The 27,996-nt window shown below is 53.9% G+C and overlaps 11 protein-coding genes across 11 annotated transcripts; 9 read left to right on the top strand and 2 right to left on the bottom strand.

Moving 5' to 3' along the window:
• Window positions 1–9: 9 nt before the first annotated feature.
• CORC01_10390 (uncharacterized protein) lies at window positions 10–1,124 on the top strand (the record flags this gene model as incomplete). Its single annotated transcript, XM_022622018.1, has 2 exons — window positions 10–185; window positions 539–1,124. 2 exons carry the CDS (start codon window positions 10–12, stop codon window positions 1,122–1,124), a joined length of 762 nt encoding a protein of 253 aa, XP_022471506.1.
• A 1,232-nt stretch (window positions 1,125–2,356) lies between these two features.
• CORC01_10389 (uncharacterized protein) lies at window positions 2,357–2,749 on the top strand (the record flags this gene model as incomplete). The annotated part of the gene is made up of 1 exon (XM_022622017.1): window positions 2,357–2,749. One exon carries the CDS (start codon window positions 2,357–2,359, stop codon window positions 2,747–2,749), a length of 393 nt encoding a protein of 130 aa, XP_022471505.1.
• Window positions 2,750–3,642: 893 nt separating this feature from the next.
• On the bottom strand, window positions 3,643–5,092 carry CORC01_10388 (uncharacterized protein; the record flags this gene model as incomplete). Its single annotated transcript, XM_022622016.1, has 3 exons — window positions 3,643–4,730; window positions 4,790–4,990; window positions 5,050–5,092. The coding sequence occupies 3 exons, from the start codon at window positions 5,090–5,092 to the stop codon at window positions 3,643–3,645; spliced, it is 1,332 nt and encodes a 443-aa protein (XP_022471504.1).
• Window positions 5,093–6,354: 1,262 nt separating this feature from the next.
• Window positions 6,355–6,555, top strand: CORC01_10387 (uncharacterized protein; the record flags this gene model as incomplete). Its single annotated transcript, XM_022622015.1, has 1 exon — window positions 6,355–6,555. The coding sequence occupies one exon, from the start codon at window positions 6,355–6,357 to the stop codon at window positions 6,553–6,555; it is 201 nt and encodes a 66-aa protein (XP_022471503.1).
• A 1,296-nt stretch (window positions 6,556–7,851) lies between these two features.
• Window positions 7,852–11,847, top strand: CORC01_10386 (uncharacterized protein; the record flags this gene model as incomplete). The annotated part of the gene is made up of 2 exons (XM_022622014.1): window positions 7,852–8,174; window positions 8,226–11,847. 2 exons carry the CDS (start codon window positions 7,852–7,854, stop codon window positions 11,845–11,847), a joined length of 3,945 nt encoding a protein of 1,314 aa, XP_022471502.1.
• Window positions 11,848–12,317: 470 nt separating this feature from the next.
• On the top strand, window positions 12,318–12,793 carry CORC01_10385 (uncharacterized protein; the record flags this gene model as incomplete). Its single annotated transcript, XM_022622013.1, has 3 exons — window positions 12,318–12,531; window positions 12,605–12,685; window positions 12,762–12,793. 3 exons carry the CDS (start codon window positions 12,318–12,320, stop codon window positions 12,791–12,793), a joined length of 327 nt encoding a protein of 108 aa, XP_022471501.1.
• A 569-nt stretch (window positions 12,794–13,362) lies between these two features.
• On the bottom strand, window positions 13,363–14,651 carry CORC01_10384 (uncharacterized protein; the record flags this gene model as incomplete). The annotated part of the gene is made up of 4 exons (XM_022622012.1): window positions 13,363–14,184; window positions 14,262–14,375; window positions 14,428–14,577; window positions 14,631–14,651. The coding sequence occupies 4 exons, from the start codon at window positions 14,649–14,651 to the stop codon at window positions 13,363–13,365; spliced, it is 1,107 nt and encodes a 368-aa protein (XP_022471500.1).
• A 393-nt stretch (window positions 14,652–15,044) lies between these two features.
• Window positions 15,045–16,613, top strand: CORC01_10383 (bystin; the record flags this gene model as incomplete). The annotated part of the gene is made up of 3 exons (XM_022622011.1): window positions 15,045–15,658; window positions 15,710–16,138; window positions 16,193–16,613. 3 exons carry the CDS (start codon window positions 15,045–15,047, stop codon window positions 16,611–16,613), a joined length of 1,464 nt encoding a protein of 487 aa, XP_022471499.1.
• A 1,389-nt stretch (window positions 16,614–18,002) lies between these two features.
• On the top strand, window positions 18,003–18,962 carry CORC01_10382 (uncharacterized protein; the record flags this gene model as incomplete). Its single annotated transcript, XM_022622010.1, has 4 exons — window positions 18,003–18,029; window positions 18,080–18,356; window positions 18,410–18,447; window positions 18,504–18,962. 4 exons carry the CDS (start codon window positions 18,003–18,005, stop codon window positions 18,960–18,962), a joined length of 801 nt encoding a protein of 266 aa, XP_022471498.1.
• Window positions 18,963–19,404: 442 nt separating this feature from the next.
• CORC01_10381 (Cdc73 family RNA pol II accessory factor) lies at window positions 19,405–20,679 on the top strand (the record flags this gene model as incomplete). The annotated part of the gene is made up of 2 exons (XM_022622009.1): window positions 19,405–19,974; window positions 20,032–20,679. The coding sequence occupies 2 exons, from the start codon at window positions 19,405–19,407 to the stop codon at window positions 20,677–20,679; spliced, it is 1,218 nt and encodes a 405-aa protein (XP_022471497.1).
• Window positions 20,680–23,684: 3,005 nt separating this feature from the next.
• Window positions 23,685–26,510, top strand: CORC01_10380 (DnaJ domain-containing protein; the record flags this gene model as incomplete). The annotated part of the gene is made up of 3 exons (XM_022622008.1): window positions 23,685–23,781; window positions 23,834–24,865; window positions 24,916–26,510. 3 exons carry the CDS (start codon window positions 23,685–23,687, stop codon window positions 26,508–26,510), a joined length of 2,724 nt encoding a protein of 907 aa, XP_022471496.1.
• Between the last annotated feature and the right edge of the window lie 1,486 nt (window positions 26,511–27,996).

Here is a 27,996-nt window from a genome sequence, read left to right as displayed (position 1 = left end):
ATAGAAATCATGGCTCGCATAACTATCATCTCGGGCTTGGCCATACTAATCAAGATCCTCGCGGCCGCCAAAATGCCGCCGATGGGGCTTTATACGGCGATAGCAAAGGCAAAGATGGGCACACTGGGGTTCCAGGATCGGCCAGCTGATCGGGTCCCTAGGGAGCAAACTGGCCAGCGTCACGAGTAGGGTTGGCGCCATGGGCAACTCCGTCGTGTCCAAGCTCACATCGAGCTTCGGGAAGCTGATAAGGGAGCCCAGGCACGGCCCGGGTCCAGAATCGAAAGATGCTGTAGGTGCTTGTTTAGCACAATAGTTAAGACGATCTACGGTGAGAGCGCGCTTGCCCCAGGACGCACGGGTGCGGAAAGGCGTCAAGCAGCACCTTACAAAAATCGGGACGTGCGGGTGTCACCTACACGAAGCAACTTGTCAACCCCGAGACTTGGGGTATAGTCTGTGGAACCAAAGACGAAGTGGAAGGAGGGGGAAAAGCCCATGGCTCCCTCTAAGAACTAGTCAACAATCGTTTCAGTAGCCCTGCCGACAGTGCCATCAACCGCCAAGAATACGGCAACAGAAAGGGAAAGAAAAAGGGGGCGATGGTGGCGGCGGTAAACAGCGGGTGCCTCCTAGGTACCCGACACGACGACGACGGTACATTCACGCTCTGGGGCTCGGGGGACCCTCGGCCTCCTCACATGGACTTCTTTCTCTATTGCGGGCAGCGTCGCTGCCGAAAAAACTCTGGCGCAATGTCCGGGTCAGGGAAGAGGTCGGAGAAGAGGGGAGCGGAGACGATCGGGTGCTTCACTGAACGTCGGCGTCCTGCCGTGAATATCGGCAGCTTTAGCGGCAACAGTGGGGCTTATCATCATCCGTCGGCGGCGGCGGCGGAGCACCGTTCCGCGACCCACCCGTCTGCCAGACCATGTTTGAACGCCGCGGTGACATGCTGCGTCGCCGAGGACCCGAGCAGGTCGAACGGGGATGCTACGCCGGCGGTGTCGCTGATTGGCTGTGTACCATCCCGGCCGAGGTTGTCGTGCAGGGACGGTGTGGTGGGAGCTCTAGCAGCAGCGATATGTTCGGTTGGGGCAATGCGAACGCGACCTTTGGGATGATGGCTGGCCTCTCATTGGATTGCTGCGTCTTTCCGGAGAGCCGAAGAGCCGGAGGGGTTGGTTGGGTAAGCTTGACTGGTGGGGGAGGAAAAGGAGGCGGACGAATTCGAGACAGGAACAGTTTGGGGCTGGCAAATGTCACAGGTGCTGCTTTGGATGTTACTCCTTGATGCAGTGTTTTGTTTCTCTCTGTTCCCGAATACACTTTGTCGCCTTGCGTCGCGCATGTGAGATGGGACGAAGGAGGGAGGAAGCCTGGGGCAGAGAGCTTGTGTCTATTCATCTAACTTTAATGAATTTCTGCTTTTCGTCAATGAATTGTGCGGATATTAGTCCTCACTGTCGCAGAACGTTCATCTTCCTGTAAATAACTAAGAGGGGAACCTCCGTCAAAAACGGAGAAGTACGGATCCCATCGCAATTACACTGCAAAGTATCCGTAGCTGGACCCAACAAAAGAATACATTGGCAAAGACAAGCTTAGGAATACTCCAAGACCCCTTCCAAGACCCCCAAGGCCCCAAGATCACCCAGTCGCAAACGGGGCGGCTCGCGCCCAGAGACTTGGTGCGCATAAGCCTACATAGTACTTCAGGCTAGAGTCACGAGCAATTCGCAAACTTGACGCCGCCCGCTAAAACGCAAGACAGCGCGGAAAGTCGCAGGCGACCAGCAGGTGCGGCCAGGCGAAAAATAGCCAAGGTACCTACCTACCTACCTCACCGACAAGGGTCAGGCAGGTTGCCTCCCCCAAAATCGCGGCTTGGCTCTTTCCCGTCCAATCCATCCACGCACGCACGTACGCACGTCCTTCTCCATCCTAAGGTACGTCCTCCCATTATTTTCCCCAACATCGCCACGTTCTTCCGGGTGGTGTGTTCATTCTGTTCGTATGTATGTGTGTGTGGCTCTTCGATACCCGTTCCTTTAAGTTCTCTTACCGATTTCTCCCCCTCCGCCATCCGCAACTGCATTCTTCCTCTTCCATTCTCTACACGTAATCCTGCCTCCGAGCCCTCCGCCTTCTCCGTCCGACAAAGGGGATCTCGCCACACGCTTCGAGCAAATAGACCATACCTCACTCTTCCCCTTCAAATCGTCGTCGAGGCCAAGGAAGCCTCAAGAAGTAATTTACTTCACCTCCATCCGCTCTCCTCCCGCGAATCTCTCGAACCGGCGCCCACCACTCATCCTCTTCCGCCATAACCACAACATCAAAACTTCATCCTACAATGGCCGATAACGACAAGCCCCCCGCGTACGGCGGTCCTCCCCCTCAACACCCGCAACAAGCCTACCAGGGCTACGGCTCTCCGCCACCCCCCGGTGGCCCTGGAGGCTACGGCACCCCTCCGCCCGGACAGTACTACTCCCCGGGTCCGGAGATGAACTACGGCCACCAGCAGGGCCCCTACCCGCCTCCCGGGCAGTACCCTCCCGGACAATATCCTCCCGGACAATACCCTCCTCAGGGCCAATACCCACCCCAAGGCCAATACGGACAACAGTACCCGCCCCAAGGCGGCTACTACCAAGACAACCGTGGCGGCGGCGCGGGTGGCGGCCTCATGGCCGGTCTGCTCGGTGCGCTCGCGTGCTGCTGCTGTCTCGACTGCTTATTTTAAAAGGCCCCGGAACGACTATTCGTCCTTGAACGGAGCGATTTTGCGAATACAAACCCACGATACCCCACCCAACTTAGCCTTGCGAACGAAATCAAATCAGCACTCGTCTGAATGGATGGTGGGAAAGAGGAGAAGAAGAAGAAAGCTTGCACGGAGAGATCTCGCATGGAGACGAAACGATGCGGTGCTGAGATATGCATGGCATAGCGCGGAGAGGAAACAACAGACCTCCCGCTGATCGTGCTCGGATTAAGCCAGCGTCGGAGGGATCGCCCGGCATTGCACTTTCATCGTTGTCGGCAAAGCGGGGGATTCTGGCATGTCTTGAACGGCGTCAATGGGGCAACGGGGGTTCTTCGTTTCTCGAGTTTGGATTTGGGAGAGTTATGGTTCTCGGTCTACGGAGAGACGGGCGAACAGTTTTTTGCAGGAAACAACCTCTCTCTATCGTTTTGAGTGTTCTTTCTTGTGTCTTCGTGGTTTCCTTCTTCTTTCAACCTGATGGGCTGGTAGGATTCGGGAAGTCCGGATCCAGCCGCGTGCTTACTCGAGACAGTGCTTTTGATAGCCGATGCCGCATATCATAATTCATCACGGTTGCGCCTTGAGCTTGTTGTCCTGATTTTGAACTCAAAATTGTATGATGCGAGTACTGTTAGAGCTGGGCTGTGCTCGAGTGCAGGGTATGGTCCAGACCACTCATCGAGGTAGCTTGGCGGAGGACGCAAGCATCCTAGGCAAAACGCCACGGAAGCTTTCACACTAGAGGGGTAACGGAGGGCAGAAGTGAACACCGAACGGACACGTGCGCGTAGCTATCTAAAATTGGGGGGGAGGATTTCATAAGTATTTAAAGAAGTATCAACAATCAAAAGAATTGCCGTCAGCCAGTCCTATGCTACGGCACTGAAAAATTCGTCAAAGTCTCTTTGGATGTTGGCCACGCAGTCGTTGGTATAAATCATCTTCTGCACGTCGGGCGAGGCCCACTTATCCGGCACTGCGCCGGTCTGCCTTGACTCGGCAAACATGCGATCGCGCTCTTCCTTGGCCTTGCCCTCGCCGAGGTGCAGCTGCTTGCCGGAGAGGAAGGCCATGTTGACGAGCTGGGAGGTCCAGTCGCGGCGGGAGAGCTCGTAAGCCTTGAGGCAGCGCCGGAGCGTGGCGGGTGCGGTATCGGGCGCGCGGGCGAGCACCTCGGCGATGACGGAACCGTCCTCAATGGCCATGGCGGCGCCCTGGCTGAGGTGCGGGAGGGTCGGGTGGCATGCATCGCCGAGCAGGGCGACGGGCCCGTCGGTGTGGACCCAGGTCGGTAAGGGTTTGTGCATGCGCAGGCGCCATTCGCAGACCTCGCCGTCCGGAACGAGGTTGAGCATGCGGTGGACGAGCGGGCAGAAGTCGTGGAAGACGTCGAGCATGGCCTTCTTGGAGCCCTTTGTAGTATAGGTCGCGTTCGTCGCGACGGCGAAGTTGGAGTCGGGCTGGGTGGTGGAGAGGTTGTAGATTGTGTGGGAGGAGACGGGGTAGGCGATGATGTGGCGCTTCTCACCGATCCAGCGGATGACCTCGTCCGAGTCAAGGAGGGCGAGGAGCTCCGGGTCGTCGGCGATCTGCTCTCGCTTGAGCATGATGCGGTACGCGGCCTGGCCAGTGTCCTCCTCCCCGCCGACGGCGCCGACGGACTTGAGCAGCTGAGCGCGGATAATGCTCTTGATGCCGTCGCAAGCGATGAGGACGTCGGACTCGGTGGCGTAGGCCTCGGCGTCGCGCGGCTGCAGCGTGAACTTTGGTTTGGGCGCAAATGATTCAACAGATAACAGCGCCGTCGCTAAGTGGAATGTGATGGCGGACTCCTTCTTGCAGGCGTCGTACATGCCGCCGGCGAGGGAGGAGCGGTGGCCGTTGCAGTGGGGGAAACCGTAGAGTTCCCGGATGTTGGGCATCTCGACGTGGGCGAGCTCGACGTTGGTGGCGCCCTCTATGCTGCTATCAGTACGGTGTGCTTCAACAGGTAATTTGTAGAGAGATTCTTCCTACGTCGAATGCTCGAGCTCTTCACGTCTGTACACGTCTTCTCGATTTCGGGCCAGCAGCCTAGGCGATCGAGTACCCGGACGACATTTGGCGGCATTTGGATGCCCGCGCCGACGAAGCCGAGGTTGGAGGCTGTCTCGTAGACATCGATGTGCTTGAATCCCTTTTTGGCCAGTGCAAGTGCGCAACCCAGGCCGCCCATTCCTATGCGGGTTCGTGTTAGTGAACAGCGTTCAGGGTGCATGAAGCAGGTGCCCTATTACCTGCGCCGATGATGGCAATCTTCAAATCCTTTGGGTCTGCCATTGTGTCCGGTACGGTAACGTAGTTTCCCTCTCGAAGCGTAACGATTGCAGAGCTCATCTAGACGAAGGTTTCTGGTATTTGTCGTCCCAAAGGCTACTTAAGAAGTAGGCGGCACGGAGCCTCATATGGAGGGGTATGTGGGGGGTCGGGATCCATCATCAGCTGGAGAAGCGGGGAAGCGATCGAGAATGAGGGGGATGCTGCGATATTCCCTAACTCCCCTTGGTTTGGTGAGCTGGTTGAGAGCCGGGATCGCAGGACGGGAAGTAAATACGATTTCATCGGGATTGCCCTGGGCAGACGAGCCAACTACCGACGCGCTGGCGGCGCTGTGGGGCAATGCGAACTTTAGAATACTGCCGAACCCCAATTCCGGGCGGTCAAAGTTGCTTAAATATTTAGCCAGTGTTGGTGGTGGTGCTGCTGGTTGACGAAGCTGTCAGCTGTCGAGTCAAATGAATTGGCTTAGTCACGGGTGCGATTCGGATGTGAAAGTCGGCATGCGTGCGTCCAAAACAGAGACATAGGGAGGTGGCCGGTCTGTGTGGGAATGTAGCTCGCTAGATTCATCGTTCACAGCGGCGATTGTGTTCGTATTGTGGTGCCGTACATAGCGGTTTGCTCACAGGCGCCCCTCCAGTTCTGGGGGGGAAATCCCCGTGTTCGGCCAGGATGCGGAGGGAGGACCGAAATCTTGTCGTCATGCTGCGAGAGACAACGGCACGGTGCCCCGGTGCCGGGACTCTTATGATTTGCCTCGCCTACTTAAGGGGTGGGAGCCCCTGGCGAAGGCTCGCTTCACTCCCATCTCTCCCCCCGCTCCCTGGGACTCCCACAGCACGATCCTGGATTGGCTAGGTTCGTTCCGACATCTGCAAAGCCTGGAATCCAAAGCTGTTAGACTGCAAGGGTTTGCATGGGTGGACAGGTGGACGAATGACGGAGGAGGTGTGGCGATGACATGCGGAGCCAGTTGTTCATGAATGATGTATCTCAGTCGAGAGCAGGATTTTGCATCCTCTGTGTCATTCTCAGCTCCCTCTTTCGGACATTTCATGCGACGGCTGGTGGTGTTGTCGGGACATTGTGCCAAGAAATGGGTTCCTAATGGACCAGTGTGGTACGCGGAAAAAAGAGGCCCTCGTTCCCGCTGGTGGTCATTAACCAGCTTCTGCGCGTCTGTGCCTTGGCAACGTTGGTGACGCAGACAGACTAGACCGTGGCGTAGGTAGCCATCGCTTTCTTGCTATCGGGAGACATGAATGGGCGGCGTCTCGGCGAAAGCTTCATTTTCCGAGGCGCAGGTAGCTTGCTTCAAGTCAACTCGGTTGGGATACCCACGATTTGAAAGGCCGGTGTACGGATACGGCGCGGACGACGGCAACAAAAGGGTTGGCGAATTCCACAACGAGTCCACCAAGGACATCGAGAGTGGCACAGCCACGCAACCTCGCCCCATTTAGCCACGACATCGTCTCTGGGTAAGCATATCCAAGTGGATAAGGTTCATTGTCCTTTCGCCTTGCTGGCACAGGGATGACCCGGCCAATCGATGGCTCCACGGATGGCAACGAACAACCACAAGTGCTCTATTGTTCAGCACGCACAAACAAGCTAGTTGTCGCGTCCATGATTGTATTGTTTCTTTGGACTGGGGGGAATCGACGAACGGTGATGTTCTCATGGGTATTCAAGTCTTGGACCCGGGGGACAGGTTGGTTCGGCTAGCGACGAGTGTCTGGATTGCCAGTTGGGACGAAGCGCGCGCTGATTCTATTTTGAAGGCATGTGTCAGAATAGCGCGTCAATGTGGGGTGGTGAAAGGCTGCCCACATCTGCCACATTTCTTGTACAGACTGGACGACGGAAGGGCCGTAGAGAGGCCCGTCAAGGGTCTTGCTGTATGTATCCGTATGAAAAGGGAGCTAGCAACGGCTTGTCGTTGGGAGAGGGAAGGGTACGAATAGAGGCGGGAGAGACAAAGGTGCAGAGATACAGAGGCATCCGTCGAGGTCCCCTGCCCAAGCGGTAGTCTGGCGACATTGGAAACTGGCAAATGATTGGGCCAGAGTCAGGGCGAAGCGCGGCGGGATCCCACTTTGTCCCGCAGGGTGGCAGGGGTCTGTTTCGTTTGAAGCGAATAACCAATGAAGCCGCTGATGTCACTAGTTGCAGGGCTCCTGAAGCGAAGTAAGGAAAACCAGCAACAGCGATTGCCTCTGCGGGCCCGCAGCAACTTGAAGCAGTAAAGTGCACCTGCAGTACCCCTGTCAGGGCCCTGGTCGTGGTTGCATCTGCACCTTGTCCGCCAATCAAAGAACCACAACTAATTCGGCCAAACCCTTTGGCTGCGATTCCTTGGCACTGCTCTCGCCTTTGGCCTCTTGACCTCTTGCTATCTTTCTCTCGTCATCTCTTGGCCCGTCTAATTAATTACTTGACTTCTGCTACATCCAGAAGCCGTGAACCTATCTGCGCGATAATCCTGCGACACTTCAAAAATACACACTTCGACACGACCACCATGCCTATTTTGGTGGCGTCGTAAACTACCTACGAACCCTCACCCCTCCAACGCTTCTCGTCCTTAGGCCGGGCCGACCTCATTTCGATCTACCTCTTCGCCGCCAAGTCTACCTTTACCAACAAAATCTTCTCAACGCCCAAACGAATACGACAACGACATCTCATAGCTGTCGAGGCTGGTAGCCACCCAGTGAGTCGACACATCGGTATCTCTTAGGCCAACTTTGCGGACGATGTCGACGACTGCAACTGCGACACCCTCAGGCTCGGCCACTCTGACGGGCACCCTCGCGTCGTCTCTCGCCTCCTCTTTCTCGACCGCCCTCTCCACTACACTCTCTGCAACATTGAGCGCCAATGGAACCATAACATCGAGTGCCTCGTCAACGTCGTCGACTGAGGCCGCTACTCCATCATCACTCAATGTCGCAGGCAGCGAGAAATACCAAGGAATTACCCTTGTTGCGTTTCTCACTGCCCTGGCCACTGGTCTGGTGGTCTTCGCCATCCAAATCCTCGCCTTTCTGCTTCTGAGAAACAAGATCGCGCGTATCTTGTGCGCATAACCTTAGGCTATCCCTTGCAGTCCTGTGCTAACAATCCGTAGTAAGCCAAAAACATATCTGGTCCCCGAGCGCGAAAGAACCGATTCACCCCCTAGCGCACCATGGAGCCTAATCAGCACGCTGGTTAAATACGACGACCGAGAGATCATCAAGAAGTGCGGATTGGATGCCTACTTCTTCTTACGATACCTCAGAACTCTTCTCACCATCTTCATTCCAATCGCGGCAATCGTCATTCCCATTTTGACTCCGCTGAATTATAGCGATGGCCAAGGCCACAATCTCGTCGACGATGCCAAAAATAAGACCACTAATGGCACCAGCTCTGATCAAGTCCGCCTCATGGCCAGAGCCAACACCGACGATTCATCTGTACCTACCGGCCTGGACACTTTGGCATGGGGCAATGTGGGTAAGAACCACACTGGTCGATACTGGGCACACTTGATCCTTGCATTGCTTGTGATCATTTGGGTCTGCACAGTCTTCTTCTTTGAACTACGTGTTTATGTCAAAGTTCGTCAGGACTACCTGACGAGTGCTGAGCATCGGCTCCGTGCTTCTGCCACAACTATCCTTGTGAATAGCATCCCTTCCAAATGGCTGACGGAAGACGCCCTTATGGGTCTATTCGACGTATTTCCTGGTCAAATTCGGAACATCTGGCTTAACCGCGACTTGACTCCACTCCTCGAAAAGATTCAGCAGCGGGAAGACGTCCATCTGAAACTCGAAGCCGCTGAAACGGATCTTGTCAAAGCTGCAAAGAAGAAGCAACTCAAGAGGAAAAAGCAGGAAGAAAAGGCTACGAGAAAAGCGTCCAAGTCCAAGGGTCCGACAAGGCAAGAGCAGGCTCTCAGGAGACAAGCGGAAGATGCCGAGGCTAAAAAGAGGGCCGAAGCCGGCCAAGGTGTTAGTTCCGGTGAGCATGATGAGGTTCCTCATGATATCAGCGCTGTGATCAACGAGAACAACGATGATGCAAAGTCAAGACGTTCGAGCATGTCATCCTCGGACTCATCCGAAGATGGTAATCGACCTCAGTCTAAGGGCTTCGGGCTTGGCCTTATCGGCGATGGTGTCACCAAGGTTGGAAAAGGATTGCTTGGCGGCCTTGGAAAGGCTCAACGAGAAATCAAGGAATTTACTGAAGATGTCGACGACACCGTCGAGACCACAAACGGCTTCGCCATGCTACACCCAAATAATTGTCCGCGCAAAGTTCAAATCCTGGCCGACAACGAACGACCCGCCACGGCCAAAAGTGCAAATGACACCACGGAGGAGCATGTCGAACCGCTTGCAAACATCGGGACTCAAAAGACTCACTCTCGGAATGTTTCTGCTGTCTCCCATGAAACCGCCGATCCGAACTACAAGCGAAGCTACGAGCCATTTGGCAACGGCAACACCGTTCGCAAAGTCAGCAACCTGGACCACATGTACGATCAGGAAACGCGCAAATTCTGGCAATTTTGGAAAGCCCCTGCTGGCGGCTACGCGTCCCCTGTACCTCAGGGATTCGACGGCGGAGAGTACCCATTCAACAAAGCATCAAAGGATAAGACCGTGTGGCAGAAGATCAAGTCCTACATTCCCTTCATGGGCGACGATGACCAAATCCCAGTCGACTATCCCGAGTGCAATGCTATCGGAGGCGAATACAAGAACATCTTGGACGATGACGCAGAATGGCGCAAATGGATCAAGGAGAAGGACAGGCCGACTCATCGACTTCCGCGCTGGGGTTTCCCGAATTGGCTTGCCTGGCTTACTTTTGGCCCCAAGGTCGACACTATCTACTGGTGTCGCTCTGAGCTGGCCCGTCTAAACGTCGAGATTGAGGACGACCAAGCACATCCTGAGCGGTATCCCCTCATGAACTCCGCTTTCATCCAATTCAACCACCAGGTCTCAGCGCACATGGCTTGCCAGAGTCTCATGCACCACGTTCCAAAGCACATGTCACCTCGAATCAACGAAGTCTCGCCAAAGGATGTTATTTGGGATAACATGGCCATGGAGTGGTGGCATGAGTCGATCAGGTCTGGCACCGCCACTATCGTCATCGCGGCCATGGCCTTCTTCTGGGCTATTCCTATTGCTTTTACGGCATCGATTGCCAACATTGATGGCCTGGTTGAGCAGTTTCCTTGGTTGAGCTGGGTGAAAAAGGCTCCCATCGACAAGGTCGCTTCTGCCATCGCTGGTGTCTTGCCGGCGATTCTGCTCGCTCTCTTACTCTTCGTCGTCCCCCATATTCTCGAACAATTAGCCCTCTTTCGGGGCGTCAAGACAGGATCTCAGAAAGCAGAATTCGTCCAACGATTCTATTTCGTCTTTCTATTCATCCAAGTCTTCCTCGTCGTATCCATCGCATCGTTCTTCACTGCCTCGGCCGAAACGTTGGCGAGGAATTTCGAAGGCCTTACCAATGTCACGAATATTCTAGATCTCCTTGCCGACAACCTCCCGAGAGCTTCAAACTACTTCTTCTCCTATATGTTACTCCAGGCATTGTCTGTCAGTTCTGGAACGTTGCTTCAAATCGGCGCTGTGTTGGTTTGGTATATTCTGGCCAGAATTCTCGACTCGACAGCCCGCGACAAATGGAAGCGGAACACGACGTTGTCAAAAATCGCGTGGGGCCAATTCTTTCCAGTCTACACCAACTTTGCGTGCATTGCACTTGTCTACAGCGTTGTCGCACCGCTGATTTCGCTGTTCGCGGTCCTGACGTTTGGCCTGCTGTGGTTCGCTCAACGCTATAGCATGCTCTATGTCACACGGTTCGAGAACGACACAGGTGGCGTCTTGTATCCCCGTGCGATCAATCAGACATTCACAGGCCTGTACGTGATGGAAGCTTGCTTGGCAGGCTTGTTTTTCATCGTGCAAGACACTCACGGCAAGAATACCGCTGTGCCGCAGGGCATCATCATGCTGATCACTATTGGGCTGACGGCTGTCTATCAAATTTCGCTCAATACGTCTTTTTCGCCGCTGTTCCGGTATTTGCCCATCACTGTCGAGGACGAGGCAGTTATCAGAGACGAAGCGTTCCAGCGAGCGCAAAATAAGCGCCTAGGACTCCTCGATGATGACGACGACGACGACGAGAAGACGCCCATGAGGAACGGGGACGGTGCCGGATCAGACAACCGCGATATTGAAATGCAAAACATGAATAATGGAGTGCCGAAAAGGAAGCCTTCGACTATGCGTAAAGTGAAGGACGTCGGCCACTGGGCTAAGCGGGAAGGCAAGAACCTGCGCAGCAAGACCTGGAAGATGGGCCCGGCGCCAGTACACACGGCGGCTGAGTACCGACGCCAGCAGCGTAACAAAGATCTCGAGGCTCAACGGGCACTGGGAGAAGCGTTGTATGGCGGTTTCCACGACGAAATTGAAGACTTGACGCCCGATGAGCGCGATGCACTCGTTAAGAACGCGTTCAAGCATTACGCTCTTCGGGCGCGCGCACCTGCAGTCTGGCTGCCCCGTGACGATATTGGGGTGAGCGACGATGAGATCCGGCGCACAAAGGAGTATAGCGAACACATTTGGATCAGCAACGAGGGAACGGCTCTTGACAGCAAGGTTCGCGTGGTGTACGGCGCCAACCCGCCCGATTTCTCAGAGATCGACATCATTAACCTTTGAATTGTGTATTTGAATATATAATGAAACAAACGCATATACCCATCAGGCGTTAAGGGACTAGCATTAGATAAAAAGAGAAGCAGCTTTAATTTTTTTGATATCGGGACGCAACCTTCTAGGATGTTTCATAACACCTGTCCAAGGCTAACACTAATTACCCTCTATTGTGCACCAGCAAACATCGTGAAGGCAATGTGACGGTGACCCAGAGAGCAAAACATTGGACGACTGGTGCTTATAAATCATAAAGACAAAATGACGTTGGAGACTCGAAGAAGATTCAATGGCGCATAGATGACTGCGTTCCCCGCACCCCTCCTCCTCCTCGTAATGAGTTTCTGCTTACAAGCTGTTGACCCGACCACCAAATATCTTATCTGCCGGACGCAAACATTCATCTCGAACCAGCAGATTACGTACCACGGGTTTAACAGTGTAAAAGGAAAGGAAACGGAACAGAACGGAAAAAAATGACAAAGTCAGGAAAAGCAAAGGCCGTCGTGAACGGCACCACGCTGGCGGAGGCGACGGAGTGGGAGGAGGTCGAGGGCAACGTCTATTTCCCGCCGTCGGCGGTGAAGACGGAGGCGTTTGAGAAGACGGACACGACGACGTTTTGTCCTTGGAAGGGGACTGCAAATTATTACTCGCTCAATGTCGGAGGTGAGTTTCATGGTCATTCGGGTTGACTTCTCAACTTGTACTTTCTAATGACGGGAGGCTTGGCTGACGATGCGATGGGGATGGTGGGGTGTAGATGACAAGCTCAAGGACGCAGCTTGGTATTATCCCACGCCCAAGGATGGAGCCAAGGAGATCAAGGACCATGTTGCCTTTTGTAAGTCATTCAATGTGCCTAGATATCCCCGCTGTGGGGGTTTAACTGGGAAAGAGAAGCTGACTTTGTGGGAAAGACAAGAGTAAGGTGACTGTCACCGTCGAGTAGGGGATTCGGGGAAAGGTCTGGACTACCCTAAGTGAGGGCTGAGTCTGAGCTTTTATTTCCACCAAAAAGGGATGGGAGAAGAAACTGTGAGATATCGAACGCACTAGGTAGATCAAATAAGATTCTCCCTTCCAAATCTAAGGTAGTATGCTGTTGTCACTGGGTCTTGATGGGACGTCGTCGGCGTGTGCCCCACACTCGAGAAATTCTGTCGCAAGATGAAGGAAGGAACGAGAGGATAAGTAGCCCAATAACGGCAAAAAAGTGCCCAGGATGAGGATCGAACCCAGCGCCTGTGCAGGCAGCGATGAAGATAGTCACTTCCTCACACATCCAGACAACCGGGCTACCTGCCCCAAATATTTACTAGGACCGACGGATAGATCAATTGTATACCCTCCGATCCGGTCACTGATCCAGGGGCTTCGCTATGCATGTCACTTCTGGCCCAAGTTTCCCTAGATGAAAAAACACAACCAATGTTTCAGCTTCTTCTGGACCTGGGTATTCCCCCCTCTACGTGAGCCATGACCAAAGGGAACAAATACAAAACCTCATCACGATACCGGCTAGACCTCGACAATCTCATTGTCATCGTCATCTTCAACCTCCTCGACCTTTGAGCCGTTGGTCAGCTCCTTGGGCTTGGACTCCCGCTCGCCGTCGCCGTCCTCCGGCTCCTCGTCTCTCATCAGCACTTGCACCAGACGATCGCAGGCATCCTTCACGCCCTCGTCATTGACGCGGGAGTGGTTTTCGCGGATGATGGGGTACACGCTGACCCGTCTCAGCAGATCACGGCCGCCTCTCGTCGTGGTGAACAGCAGGAGTGTCTCGATGTGGGTCTGGATGATCTTGGGGTCCGAGTCGCGCTTCTTGTCGGGGGGCAAAAGCTGCAGGTCAGGCAGCATGCCCATGGTGTCGTCCTCGTCGTATTCTTCGTTGCCGGTGATGGGCAGTAGGATGTAGGGAAGGATGTCGACCTCGTCCTCGTCCATGAAGGTCGGGTGGAACTGGATCTCAAAGGCAACGTTCTTGATTGTGCTCGCGACGCCCTTCCTCCGGATCTCGGACTGGTGCTCGGTGAAGACCTTCAGCTTGGTGATGGGGATGACTTCGTCGTAGTCTTGCCTTGTGACAAAGTGCTGGCGTACTTCGGCGTGTTTGGTGAGATCTGCAAAGAGATAGGCGAGGTAGTCGTAGTCGGCGTCTTTGTTGTAGGCTCCCTTCTCCTTGACGAAGAGATCGACTAGCTGGTTGAGAACCAAGTCGTTGGACTTGAGCTCCTCTGGCGGTGTCTGCTTCTTGGTTACAATAGTATTGAGGCCATCCCACTTTGCCAGGTTGGCAAGAAGCATAGCCATCAGGTTGGCATTTGCCTCGTCAGGTTTCTGTGAGGAAGGATGTCAGTCAATGGCATAGTTCCTTGACTGGATAGTCCTTTGTCAAGACAGATAGGTTGACGTACTACTACCAAGTCCAGGAGAATGTCGATAAACTTCTGGTCTGTCGCCACATTCTCCAGAACATCTTTCTCGGCAGTGAGGTTTATGAGGATTGTCAACGCATGTTCTGCGATTTTCTGGGTACCGTTAATCTCCGGATCAGGGAAGCGACGGGAGGCTTGGACTTACAGGGTGGTCTCTGACTAGGAACTTGAGGTGCTTGACCGGCGTCAAGTTATCTGACTTGAATATTGACGGGTCCGCCTGTGAGAAGCCGACAAGGTTCTCGATGGCCACCTTTCTTAGATTCGCATTAGGGTGGGCGATGAAGCCCACGAGCTGTCACACCATGAGACGAGTCCAGCTAAGCATTTGTGACGAAGTAAGCCTACCTCTTCCAATTCTGTAGGCATTTTGAGTTATTTTCCAGTGGATATAGTGAAACCAAACCTATAATTGCGTGAGTAGGTCAACTTTCCAAGCTTTTTCTAAGAGAGGTGTCTCGCTTTCATTATAAGACAGACTCGCGGAGTCACTTGCAGAAGCTTTTTGGTGGGGGTGTGGTGGCGGGGCATTCGCTTTGCTCGCCGATGAAGTCAACATCAGGGGGTTTGATTGGACAAAATGCTACACAGGCCCCGTAAGAAGCCCGGTCCTGGGTTCTGGGCACTAATTGCCTAGGCGCGGGGCAATCGATAAGAAAATCAAAAATTTCTGGCTCACAGGAAAAAAAAAATAAAGAGGCACCGCCAATCCCGCCTGTCGAACTCCACCCACGATCATTTGTGACTGAGTATCTCTCGAAAATGGGCAAGGCTACCACCCCAACCGACCGCCAGTCGCGGAGACACAACCCTCTGCAGGATGATATCCTTGCTACAGGTCCTTTGAAGAATAAGGCGCCAAAGAAGAAGAAGGGCAAGAACGCGGACGAAGACGACAATGGTGACGGCTTCGTTGATGCGACACGGAGTCGCAATATTCTCAAGCTAGGCCGAGAGCTTGCCGAAGAGGACGGCTCTGCGAAGCCAGAAACCGTAGCGAAACCTACCGTCGACCTTTTCGGAATCGAATCGAGATATGGTGCCGATGTGGGCGACGAGCAGGCATACGACGACGAAGAGGCCTGGGGTGAGGAGGACGAAATCGTTGAGGAGATCGAGATTGACCCCGAAGACCTCGAGACCTACCGAAAGTTCTTGCCCGAAGCTGAAGATGACCCTGCTGCGATGCTGAACCAGCACGGCTGGGGTAGCAAGGGCCCCGACGACGAGATGGCTGGCGGTGGCACCAACTTGACGGAGCTCATCCTGGAGAAGATCGCGGCCCACGAGGCTGCCGAGGCCCGGAAAGCAGCAGGCGTGCCCGTCCGTGATGAGGATTATGAGCTTCCTCCGAAGGTCATTGAAGTGTACACAAAGTAGGCACCTCGGTTTTGCCCTCGCCGGAAGACTGTCGCTAACCTTATTAGGGTTGGGCATATTTTGTCACGATACAAGAGCGGCCCATTGCCTAAACCCTTCAAAATCCTGCCAACTCTGCCTCACTGGGAGGACATCATTGAGGTTACGGAGCCCCAAAAGTGGTCGCCCAACGCTGTATACCAGGCGACGAGGATCTTTTCCGCCTCGAAGCCCATCGTCTGTCAGAAGTTCATGGAGATTGTTGTCCTCGACAAGGTCCGCGAGGATATCTACGAGAATAAAAAGCTGAATGTGCACTTGTTCAATGCGCTGAAGAAGAGTCTGTACAAGCCCCGAGCGTTCTTCCTCGGCTTCTTGTTCCCTCTTCTTTCCAGCGGCTGCACGGTTCGCGAGGCGCATATTGTTTCTGCTGTACTCGTCAGAGTGTCAGTGCCGGTACTTCATTCCGCTGCGGCCCTGAAGGGTATTACTGAGATGTGAGTTCTCCCGCTCGTTAGGATTGGTGGGTTTTTGTGCTAACGCAGTGACAGTGCTGCACAGGAAGCCTCGCAGGGTACCGAGGGCGGTGGCGCGGCCAACATCTTTATCAGGGCTTTGCTAGAGAAGAAGTACGCCCTCCCGTACCAGGTCATCGACTCGCTCGTATTCCATTTCTTGCGATTCAGAAGCGTGGACCCTGCATCCATCAAGGAGGGTCAGTCCTTCTCTGGAGATATGGTTAAGTCGCTCCCCGTCGTCTTCCACCAAAATCTTTTGGTGTTCGCCCAAAGATACAGGAACGACCTGAGTGAGGATCAGCGAGAGGCGTTGCTGGACTTGCTGTTGACTCACGGCCACCACTCGATTGCGCCTGAAATCAGGCGAGAGTTATTGGCTGGCAGAGGAAAAGGAGTGGCTGTTGAGCAGCAGAGCGCCGTGTTCGACGGCGATGATACGATGCTCGTGGATTGAACGACACATGAAAAAAATTGGGACATGGGAAATGGAGCTTGGCCAACCCCTGGGCATTAAAAGGCGTTAGCAGGTCTGATTTGATACCCGCAATCCTAAATCGAATGGATTCTGAGAAGCTCCTGACGTCATGTTGTGTTTCCTCACGTGGTCTCTGAACTTCCCACTTCACAGAAGCAGGAGCCCCTTTACTCACCCTATCTAAGTAAGTAGGTGTCTGGTCTTGCCTTTGTTGGCCGAAGGTCTACATGAACGGGGACCACCACGTGGCGCCTTCATCACCGAACTCCCAAAGCCATGCGACAGGGCTTCCGACCAGACTTCGTTCTAAACCCTTTTTTTCTTAATCATCTATCGAGTATCTTTATGATCGTCCCTATAGCCTGCCTATCCCTGCCAATTCGGCGGACCCCTAACTCCACGAATCCCAAGTAAGCCGTCCTTGGCCTAATGGCCTCTAGTCTGTCACTTAACAACAATCGTGAAGCGACGGGACGTCAAGGCTCGGCAAGTGGTCTATCGATGAGTAGTATTGTGGCATTCCAGGACCCCTTCCAGAATCCCGTCCGGACTCGCAGACGCTCGTAAGTCTGCCAAATACCGACAATGGCGGCTCTATTCGCTGATTCTGATCGCAGACCGTCGTCGCAGTCTTATCCCATAGCCCATCGCGATGTACAAAGGCTGTCCTTCAAAACGGCGCTCCGGATCACTTGTCCTGAGGGATCGCCTTATGAGCCTGGAGATAGTTGGGATGGATCCAGTACTCCCAAGCCCCTACAATGTGACGGTTATTTTGGGTCGCTGCCAATAACACCTGCTACTCCGCAGTCACTGCCCCGTCCCAGCACAAGATCAACTCCGACTCAGCCGTCGCCAAGAGACTGGCCACTGACTCAGCGACCTGGGAGCTATCATGACCCCCCCAGGCCCCCCAAAGAAGGATGCGAGTAGGTCTGGTTTCCGGAAGGCTATTGGGCTGAGCGAGAGATTACCTCAGAGAAACATCGCCAAGGCAGTGCGAATAAGCGTTGGAGATGGGCCAACAAATCCCCCAAGATTCGCAACGTCAGTGCTAGTGAACAGGAGATCCTGGTGACGGATGCTTCCCCGTCACCAAGGTCCGCACTCGGCTCCAATGGCCCCCTGAGCCCCTTCTCGGAGGAAGCTCTAGTCCTATCCTTACAGCGCCCGCCGACTCACGCAGTACGACCAAGTTTAGACCGGATGCCCAGCATTCAACATACCCTGAATGTACCTGACGAGGAACTGCCAACACCGCCCCAACAGCCTCCGTCGGAGCTGTCACAGCCATTGAGATCAATTCACCGTGCGGATTCTCGTGCTCCGTCGATAAGTCAGAGCAGCCAGAGCCGGAAAAGCATTAAAATGTTCTCTTTGTTCAAGAACAAGACTGTCAGTATATCATCGGGGGACCAAACGGAGCAGATTCTGATGTTATACAGAAACAATCGTCTTGGTCGGTATCTGAAACTTTGGCCTCTGAGCAACTCATCAATGCGCCGAAGAACGTTTCAAGCTCTCCGATATCCAAGACGCTGATTTGGTTCAACAATAAAGAAGATCAAAAGTCTGCGGCAACAGGCACGGGTTGGTTCGGAAAGGCCCCTTGGCATCGCAAAGGGTCAGACAACACCATCAGCAGTGCCACAAGCTCTGTGCGAGACTTTTTGGCCGGAAAAACGCCACCTGTGACGCCTGATCCCGAGGGCTTTCTGAGTCGTAGGATGCATGCATAATCGCCGGCTTTGATGTGAACTAATGCCAAGGAATAGGCCAAACTGACTATACCCTGACGCCATATCCTGCTGGAGTGAGTGTGTTGGAAACACCTCCTTCCGAGCAATCTTCAACTGACCGTCACTCCAGGAAGCTACAAGGGTGAGAACTCCGCCAACGCACGAGGATACTGCGGATGGGAAGCCACGAGGCTTTTTCACAGACATGGTACCACCTGGGGACGACAATGATTCCTGGGACGCGACTCAACCGGCCAGATCTATGAGCGCCAAAAGGAACTACACAAAATGCGACGACAGTCTCCCGAAAAAACCAAAGGAGTGGTGGGAAGCGAAGCAGAGAACACAACCAAAGCGGAGACTGACAGGACCTCGCAATTTCGAGTTTGACATCCCGGAGCATCTACCCAATAGTCCAATGTGCCCCGCGAACCCAAAGCACTTGTCAGGCGGTAAAGGACTTTGTGTTTATCACGGAAGGGGGAGGAAGGAGTCTGCACTCAAGCTCGAGCAAAAACTGAGTGACATGCGCCAAAAATCAGAAGTATCAGTCACCTCGCAGACCGACGAGAGATCAATGTGGGACTGAGATCGGCTTCACCTTCAATCATGACCTAGTAGACACGAAAATCAATACATTCTTACAGTCCTATCAGATCGTTCATGCTTCATCAGGGAAGAAGTCATCGTCAAACCTATTACTGCCAAGGTGGGTGCAGATAAAAAGACCAAGAGAAGGCATCTTGAAGCCTTGGACGGTTGTAAGAGGTACACGTGTGGCGCAGCTGCACAGAGATGTGGTTGATGGGGTGGTGGGTCCCGGGTGTGGCTGAAATCGTCGGCAGCCAGGTTGTGAGGCTGAACCTCTAGACCCAACTTTCGAGGCTGGTAAATTCCCCGTCGCATCTTCATATACAACTCAAGTCACGCTCAATTCAGTACTCTACACCTCCTGGTCATCTTTTCAGGCCTCCGGAAGCTCTAGGAAGACGCGCGAACCATCCTAGTAATCATTATTTCGACTTCCCATCATGGCTGCTAACGAGCAGGATCCATTGCTCCTGCTGCGGCAATCTATCGCATCGAAACGACCTGCAGTTCCTACAGCTTCAGCCGATGCCTCTGCCACCGAGGTACCTCTTTCGAAAGCTACCCATCTGCTCTTCTCTCACCCAGCTCCCGTCTCTGTATCGCTCTCGACACCGACACGCTTCATCTCCAGCGACCGCCCTGTCGACCTGCGATCCATTTACTTCGCCTGGCTAAACAAGGATGTTGCGATTCCCGAGTACAACGCGAGCGCGACCCGCCTAAACGAAGAGCTGGGCAGCCTAGGAACTGTCCAGAACCTTGCCTTCGTCGAACGCTTGGATTTGTTTACTTGGTTGGAAGGTGCCAGTGAGGAGAGTGAACACATCAAGCCTCTGGCTGGCGACAAGGATGGCAAGGAGGGAGCTAGTGCGAGCGCGTCCAAAACTGCTCCGGCAACTGCTGCGAGTCGAGCTGGACGAGGCACTCTGGATCCTAGATTGGCAGTCATCTACAATGGGGAGCGCAAGATGGGGGATCGCAACTCTGTGTTGCGCGGCGTGAAGCACACGGTGAGTCGCGCTCAAACTCTCAACCCACCTGCACATGACTGACTCAAATCTTCTCAGGACTTTTCCCATGTCCGCAAGCTCGCCGTTCCTTTTATCCAGAAGAAGCCCAACGGCTCGTCGAACATAAGCGCCAACCCATCCCTCGCGCTCAACCAGAAGGCCCCGACGCGCCGACCTGACCCTATCATACTCCTCTCGCCCTCCGCCTCGTCCCTTCTGCGCCTTTCCAATATTCGCTCCTTTCTTGAGGGAGGACGCTATGTGCAACCCGACGGTAGCGCTGCCGCCAGCATGCTGCACGTCTCCCGTGTCATGAAGGACATCGACCCATCGCGACCCATGCGCTTCATTCTCGTCGAGGGCCCTGAGCAGTTCAAGCCCGAGTACTGGAACCGCGTCGTCGCCGTCTTTACCACCGGTCAGTCGTGGCAGTTCAAGAACTACAAGTGGAGCTCTCCCCCGGATCTGTTCCGCCGTATCTTGGGCATCTTTATCGGCTGGCGCGGCGAGCAACCGCCAGACAGCGTGAAGGACTGGGGCCATCGTGTATTGCAGCTTGGCGTTGACCGTTGGCGCGATGGAACCGGCGCCCAGGAAGCGGCAAAGTTCCGGGACAAAGAAGCTGCAGAGGCGATCTGGAGGGCTGTCGAGGTGAACATGAAGAATAGAGGATGGACGAAGACCACTGCGCCGACCCAGCTGTGAGGGTCAATGAGGGAACCCCCAAGAGAAACTCATAGAGATGGCTGTCTTTGTGGTCACGAGACCGAGGACAAGAGTACCCAACTTCCATACAACAACCAAAGCCTACTATGCATGTATAAGTAAATAAGAGGGGCTGGGAAACAATTTCACAGCGATGGCGTTCAAGGATTGATTTGCGCGAGTTGGGTTGCAGCGGGGGTCTGCTCTGGTGCATCTGTCAGGGAATCAAAGACTACATTAGGGTGACCGCCACGACATCAAAAATTTGAGCGGGAAGACTCGATGACGTGATGACGTATCTGGATTATCTGTGTGAAAAGAGCGAGGGGATGCGACATGAGTTAAGGAGACTGCCAATGGATACAGGTGTAGTCTTCCCCTCTTGTTCACCCGTCGGGCAACTTGAGATGAATGACTTTGGCCAGACAGGTTGAGGGATATCATTCCTATGTCGGGTTATCTTGGGATCAGAATACCACAATGACATGACAATGAAATATCACCGTTGCTGAGGCAGGACAGCGGGACACCATAGCAGCCATACAACCCTTGTCTGTATAGATGGCGGGGGCGGGTCCTGATCCTGACGTCGTCTAGCCCATGTGTTTGGTACCAAATAGTTAATCGTCCCCTCTCATGACTTATTTTTGCGTAGACTAGTGATGGACGCAAGCTTGAGAGGAAAAAAAGCGGCATCGTTGGCGCCAGACGCATGCTGATGTGGCTATGGGGATTGTTTACCTGGCGTAGGTTCGACTGGCATAGCAGTTGGCCCCAGCTCGCGCGGACTTGGTTCATGCGGGGGAGGCGTCCGGCCGGCTTACTGCGGATGAGCAAACACGGGAAACCGGGCAATGTTTGGTTTGGGACAACGACCTGGTTGTCAATAGAAGTCGCCTCGATATGTTTCAACATACTCACTCTCCTATCTATAGGCAGCTCAGGCGATCCATCTGGCTTAAGGGAATGTTGAGGAAGATATATCTTGAGCAGATGTGAGGCACAGTTGGTGGGGGTTCCGCCATTGATGCCTTCCTTCTTCTTGCTACCATTGTACAGTCGGAGATTTCAAGCTACTGTCTACTAGTAATACGTTACTTCAGTGTTGGCTCAGGCCGGCATGGGGTTGCCGAATTTGGACTCGCCTTTGAACGTTTTGTCTCGAGACATGAGGATACCCATGACTGGAATGTAGCGGCATAGAAGCCGTCGAATCGAGGTAGTGCTGTAAGTAGACTAAGTACCTGAGGCAACATGGGAGCTTTGAATCCCTCATCAACTCCGTTGGAACTCCGTTAGTCCAGGCGATTCGCATCACGCCTGCCGAGGTTCCACGCTAGAACGGTGGCTTAGCCCAGCTGAACAGGCTGACTAGAGGAAGGTTAGGCAACTCGGGTGAGGCTTGAGGCGATGAAGTCCCCACCATGGCGACGATATGTATGTTGATCGCACTCAGCTACCTGATTCGCAGATGTCCTCTTACTGCCTAGATACATTCCAGTTTGCTTGAAGAATGGGGCGAGACCGACATCAAGCGCACTTACACGCGTCTTGTCGCCAGGCGGGAGGGTGTCGTCTGTGTTAGTGGAGAGAAGCAAGCAGAGTCAAAGGGTGCCGCGCAAGCAGGCAACGGCCGGGGAGCTCGAGGCCAGGGAGCCAGAAAGCCGGGGAGTCCCTGGAAACTCTTCTAAAAAAAATTAGAGCCTTCCATTTACCCCATCCATCCCTCCTGCTGCCCCCGCAACCGGACAGAGGTGGAATCGGACGGCCCGTCAAAAACAAAAGGTTCAGTTCATATTTGCTTCTTCCTTTTCGGTTTCGCACCTGCTGATGCGGCTCCTTTCTTCTCGCGTTGACGAACTACCCGCGACCCCTTTCCTTGGAACAACGTCGCATAAATCTGCCTTTCTTCCATCTCGCTTCTCCCGTCGGGCACCCGCGGCTCTTGTCCGACATTCGCCCACGGCTGTCAGCTTTTGGCATCTGCTGTAGCAGCAGCCGCCTTCCAGTTTGACGTCATCTCGGTGAGTTGCTTTCCCACACACGCATGTCGCAGCGCATCTACCCAATCATCACCGCGTCTTTCTCTATGTGATGGTCAAGCAGGAGGACGGTGAAGGACCAACCGCTGCCGACGACCTTCCTGCCGCTCCCCTCCCCCCCCATCCGCCGACTGGTTGGCCCGATCTCTCAACCTGGCAAGCCCGCCCACCCTGCTTCGGATCGCTTCTCTTCCTCCCCCGCGGTGCCTGCTTCCGTCATCTAGCATCAACGCATATCCTTGCTGTGCAGTAGTCGCCTGTTCGACATAACGCTGCTACGGGCAACAAACAGCAAACCTTTCAGATCCGTGGGGAATAGCTGCCGATCCTCTTCCCCGTCTTCTTACGACTGGGCGACTGCTACCCTCGTGTTACTTCCCTGGTTGCTTACCTCGTCTGACACCATTGTCGTGCCTTTCACCGCGATAACTTCCGATTGCTAAAACCTCTACTACTTTGTTCCAACTTACCCGTGACACGACTGCTGACTCTTTTGTTGCCTTAGTCCACTCATTCTTTCGCATCCATCCCTCTTGCAGACACACATAGCTTTCGATCGACCTTCCGACGACGAACCTACGTCTGCCAACGTGGTAGAAGTCGAAGCCACAGACAGCTTGTGCGACTACTTGCTGCTGAATCGAAATAACGGTGCTAAGAGAAGCCGATCGTTTTGCGAACCTCGACTGTCACGTCACTTTACTCAGCCACCATTTACGCAGGCGGCTCTTGTGAGCTACGCCACACCAAGACCTGCCCAACACAAGGCCGTGTTTCTACGTCCCATCACCCTTGAACACTGACGGGAGAAACTATTTTTGATAACCTCGAGCCTGCTTTATTTGGTTTACGGCCCTACGAATCCTCATCACATCGAGATATCCTGAGCTTGGCAGGCGTTTTGGACAAAGCAGTCAGCATTTCAAGAGTTTTAAGTCTCTTGAGCGAGCACCCACCGTCAGGATGGGAGGAGTCGATATGAGCCGCGATTACTACGCGGACCTGGAGCTTGCAGCAGACGCAGATACCAACGAGATCAAGAAGCAGTTTCGGAAGCTAGGTACGGCCAAGTTGATCTCTTCATATCGGACGAGTTGATTAACCCAAGCCAGCACTCAAGTACCACCCCGATCGAAATCCGGGCAGAGAAGCCGAAGTCAACTCCCGATTCCAGGTCATCCAGTCAGCTCACGAAATCCTTACTGACCCTCAACAACGAGCCAGATATGATGCTGGGAGAACGCGATCGAGATATCCCACAGCGTCCGGAGTCCGAGGCAACCCCTGGCAGAATGCCGGTGCCAACTTTCCTCCCCCGCCTCGTCGTAATGCGACAGCTCGTAATCCGCCGCCGCCTCCGCCTGCCTCGGGGGCCAGCAGATATCGCAATTTTGCTTCGGGCGCGGCCCCCACAGCTAAAGCGCAGACAAGAGACGACCCGGAAGCGAAGCGCAATGCCTGGCACGCCTTTGAGAATATGAAAGGCCGGGCCGGCCAGTCTCAGCCGAAGCCCGCCAAGCCCGAGACCCCGAAGCGACCTGTCCCCCGGACTCCTTCTCAAAAACAGAGGGCGGAGGCTTCCTTTGGACGGAAACCTGGCTACACTCCTCACTCGCCAGTCCCTGCAGATGAGCCTCCTGTGAACTCCTCCAATTACTCCACCTCGTCCCGACACACCAACATTTTCGCAGACAATGCTCGTAGACAACAAGAGGCAGGGGTGCCGGATCCCCTAGCACAATTTAGAGAGGCCTACTCAGATTCCCGCCAAAGCACTCCCTACATGTCACATGGCGGCGAGAAACTGAATCCTTTCGATGGCATCTCCGTGGGACGAGCAAAAAGCACACGCGAAAGCCCTCGGCCACCTCAGGAAAGCTACGCCCCCAACCTTTCACCCGGCAGCGCTCGTCAACGCGCCCAGAGTGTTCCACGCCAAGCAAGGACTGAGGCGTCAAGCCCGCGTACTTCGACTTCGACGCCGCAAGATGATCGCCCTAACTCGGCGAGCGCCACTGCGTCTCACTCGCCCAAGGATCCATTTAGATCACGCGCAAGCGCAAGATACACGCCGCCGAACACGGCTACTGGTCCTTCTCCGGACAATGCGCAGCCAAAGCCCGCGGTTTCCCAGAACCCCAATGGTGAGGTCTTAATAGCGGCAAGTTCCTGCAAAAGCTAACGTCCACCGCAGGAGCAGGGAATACCCACACGACACAAGGAGCTTCAATGTACGAAACGTCTTTTTTTCCGGTTTCTATTTCTCTTCTTGCGTATCCAAATGTGCGGAACGAGCCTGGAGCCAAGGCTTGCAAAGGGCATCCAACACAACATCCGTTTCCCGAGCAGTCAAGCAAGACAGAATTGTACGACTCGCCCTCTCCCAGTGGAGATAGGTCGAGAAGCCACTCCCTCACGCCATTCGAGCGAAAGCAGGGTGAACTTCTGAGCAAGCTTGTGAAAAGACAGGCCCCAGACATGACGCCGCTCGGTCGTGACAGGCGCCACACAGTTGACCCTGGTCACGATGTTACACTGAACCAAGCTGACAAGACTACTACTAATAGCTTCAATTTCCCGATCGACGATGATACTTTTACTCGAACCGCGCCAGAGCAACCGACATTCAGCCGGAGGAGCACTGAGGAAATTAACACTAGCTTTGTAAACGGTGATGGGCCCGATGCCTGGAAATTCAGTGCCGGTAGTCCGATCCAGGACCAAGCCGCCAAGGTTCGTTCGCAGTCTGGAAGCCGCGTAGGCCGTCGATCACCGATCAAGCGCCCAAGTCTGAGGCACCAGAAAGACATCTCGGTTCAGCCGACAGGCTCACCTTCTGCCGAAGGAAAGTTTGACGCTCAGGACTGGACTCAGCAGATTGGAGCTCAAAACTTTGTGCCACACTCGACGCATTCTACGTCAACATCCCCTACCCGAATCTCTCGAGTGAACTCCAGAAAGACCAAGGTCAAGCCGACGGCAGGTGGTAATGCAGGACTGGTGAATGATGACTACGACAGTGACGAGGAGGGCGAGTGGCGAGGACGGAAGTCAATGGCGGAGCCTATTGGTGCGAACAGCCCGAATGCCATGGATATCGATCCCCCACAAACGGGGACTTCTCAGAAGCGAGATCATTCCAATAGCGCGAGAAACATTCCTGTGGAGCCATCTCGTCCGGAATGGAGGCCTGGCAATGGCTTGCAGGAAAACGGCCCCAAACCACCTGCGCGAAAGCCAGATTTCAACCCAAACGCCGCCGGTTCCGAAGACAGCGAGGAGTTTAGGGCCAGCCTTGCTGATCTTAAGAATGTGGCGCCATTCGCGCAGAACCCTTCTGGCCTAGGTTCCCTGAATGATCTCAAGATGAATCTGCCTTTCGAGAGCCAGCCGTCGGGCCGCGCTCCGATCGAGAAGGAGAAGAAACCTTCGCTCGATTTCCCGGTCATCCCGCAGGCACCCCGACCGCCGCCTACTTTTGCGGTCAATCTGAAGCCAACTGGCGGTGCCTGGCAGAAGTACACACAGGACTTCCAGAGTTACGTTCTGAGATGGGAGATCTTCAACGCTCAAGTCATTGAGCATTTCAATGCTCGCAAGGCAAACATCGCTGATCTCCGAGCTCGCAAGGGTTATTCCTTCCTCGTCTCTCGCGGCGACGACGAGATTCATGAGTATCTTGAGTGGATGGCACAAGATAAGGAGGTTCGAAGAAAGTGGGCTGTTGCATGCGAAGACCATGAAGCACGCATCCGCGAGTTCATGGTGTACAAGGGCAAGATGGCATGAGTGACGGCTCTTATTCTGTTTGCGCCTCCTGCCCGGGAAGGATTCTTCTGCCTTCAAAATCCTTGTTCTTCACTTACGGAAGTGTATTTTTCAACTTTGACGAAAGCTCGGACTAAATGGGAAACGACACGGAACGATACCCGGCATTTGGGAGGATATTAACCACCGTTCGACCTTGTCTCTCATGACCTGCACACTCGATCAGGCCGCGTTGCATATACACTCACTCGCCGACATCGTAAACAGCGAGAGAACACTATGACATAGAAGGGGAGGAAGGCGTGTGTATATATGCCTCGTACTTGCGCTACATTCTTAAGATGCTCTTTCGCGTTGGGTTTTTTGGGGTCTCTCGCTCGGTTATTTACGATCGTGCTGCTCTATGGTTACCATGACCTCGCATGGCCAGGCCTTGGTTGTTTCTTGCCTTGGCTAAGATGGATGGACCGGTTGTGTAATATGTATCAGAATCTTGGCCTCCTTTTGAGGCTACTCCCACCAAGCTTGGTTGGTCCTCTTCAACGCTGACTAGGTATGGGGAGACAAATAGACAAACAGCATCATTAGAGTTATGCATTTTGTCGTTGGGAATTTGTTCCACAGCTCGTGAATACTCTCCTGTATACGCTTTTTGGTTTCGCATGGCGCAGTAAGTGTTGTCCTCTGCTGCGCCTGTAATCGTATGATCAGGGAATGCTCCGTAGACTGATGTTTCATGAGATCAGTTCACATTGATTCCAATCTACCTAGGAAGCGTTGAAGTCATCGCGAAGACCCTACACATTTCATTTCTTTCTCTAGCTTTGCTTTGCTTTAGAATAATTTCCATTCACTTCTTTCCTTGCCTTTTTCCTTTGTGTCCGTCTTCTCACCATGTAATGCCTTGCTTACTGCTATTTCCCCCGAAAAGGAGGAGACTTGAGCGTGCCATGAGCCAACGAGGTTTCGAGATTTCACGATCCAGTTATGTAAACATCTGGCCACGCTTAATTAGTGACGCTCATCCAAGTAGACCGGCTGTCATTCTCTTTTCCCATTCAGATAATTGCAATCATTACCTATTGAATGGCTCAAGCCTGAAACAACCACCTGTCGCTGGCGGAATCGAAATCAGCATTTGAAGCCACTCTACTTTGCTTCTCCTCCCCCTTTTCCCTCTGTCGAGAATCATGTCCACGGATACTGGCACGCGGGGCGCGTTGACTCTTCCCCCCTTGCGGCCTGCAAAGCCTACGCCCAAGATGAGGTCTTTCCAGAAATCGGCTCAGAAGCACAGGGCTTCGAACATGTGCTGGCATCAGGATGGACACCACTTGGGGACATTGCTCAGAAATCTCTGCTGTTCTATGTGAGTTGAGGAAAAGGCTTCCTTGGTGACTTGTGGTTTCTTTTCCCTTCCCCTTATCTTCATGAGTTTGTCTGGAAGGCGAGATGTTACAACTGGCCAGACATGGGGTTTTCCGAACAGGTAACCTGTTTTGGGATC

Source organism: Colletotrichum orchidophilum, assembly GCF_001831195.1.
Source record: "Colletotrichum orchidophilum strain IMI 309357 chromosome Unknown Scaffold_102.1, whole genome shotgun sequence".
In the NCBI taxonomy this organism is placed as follows: Eukaryota; Fungi; Ascomycota; class Sordariomycetes; order Glomerellales; family Glomerellaceae; genus Colletotrichum; species Colletotrichum orchidophilum.
Note: the sequence above shows the minus strand (reverse complement) of the source record. Positions and strands in the feature narration are given on the sequence as shown.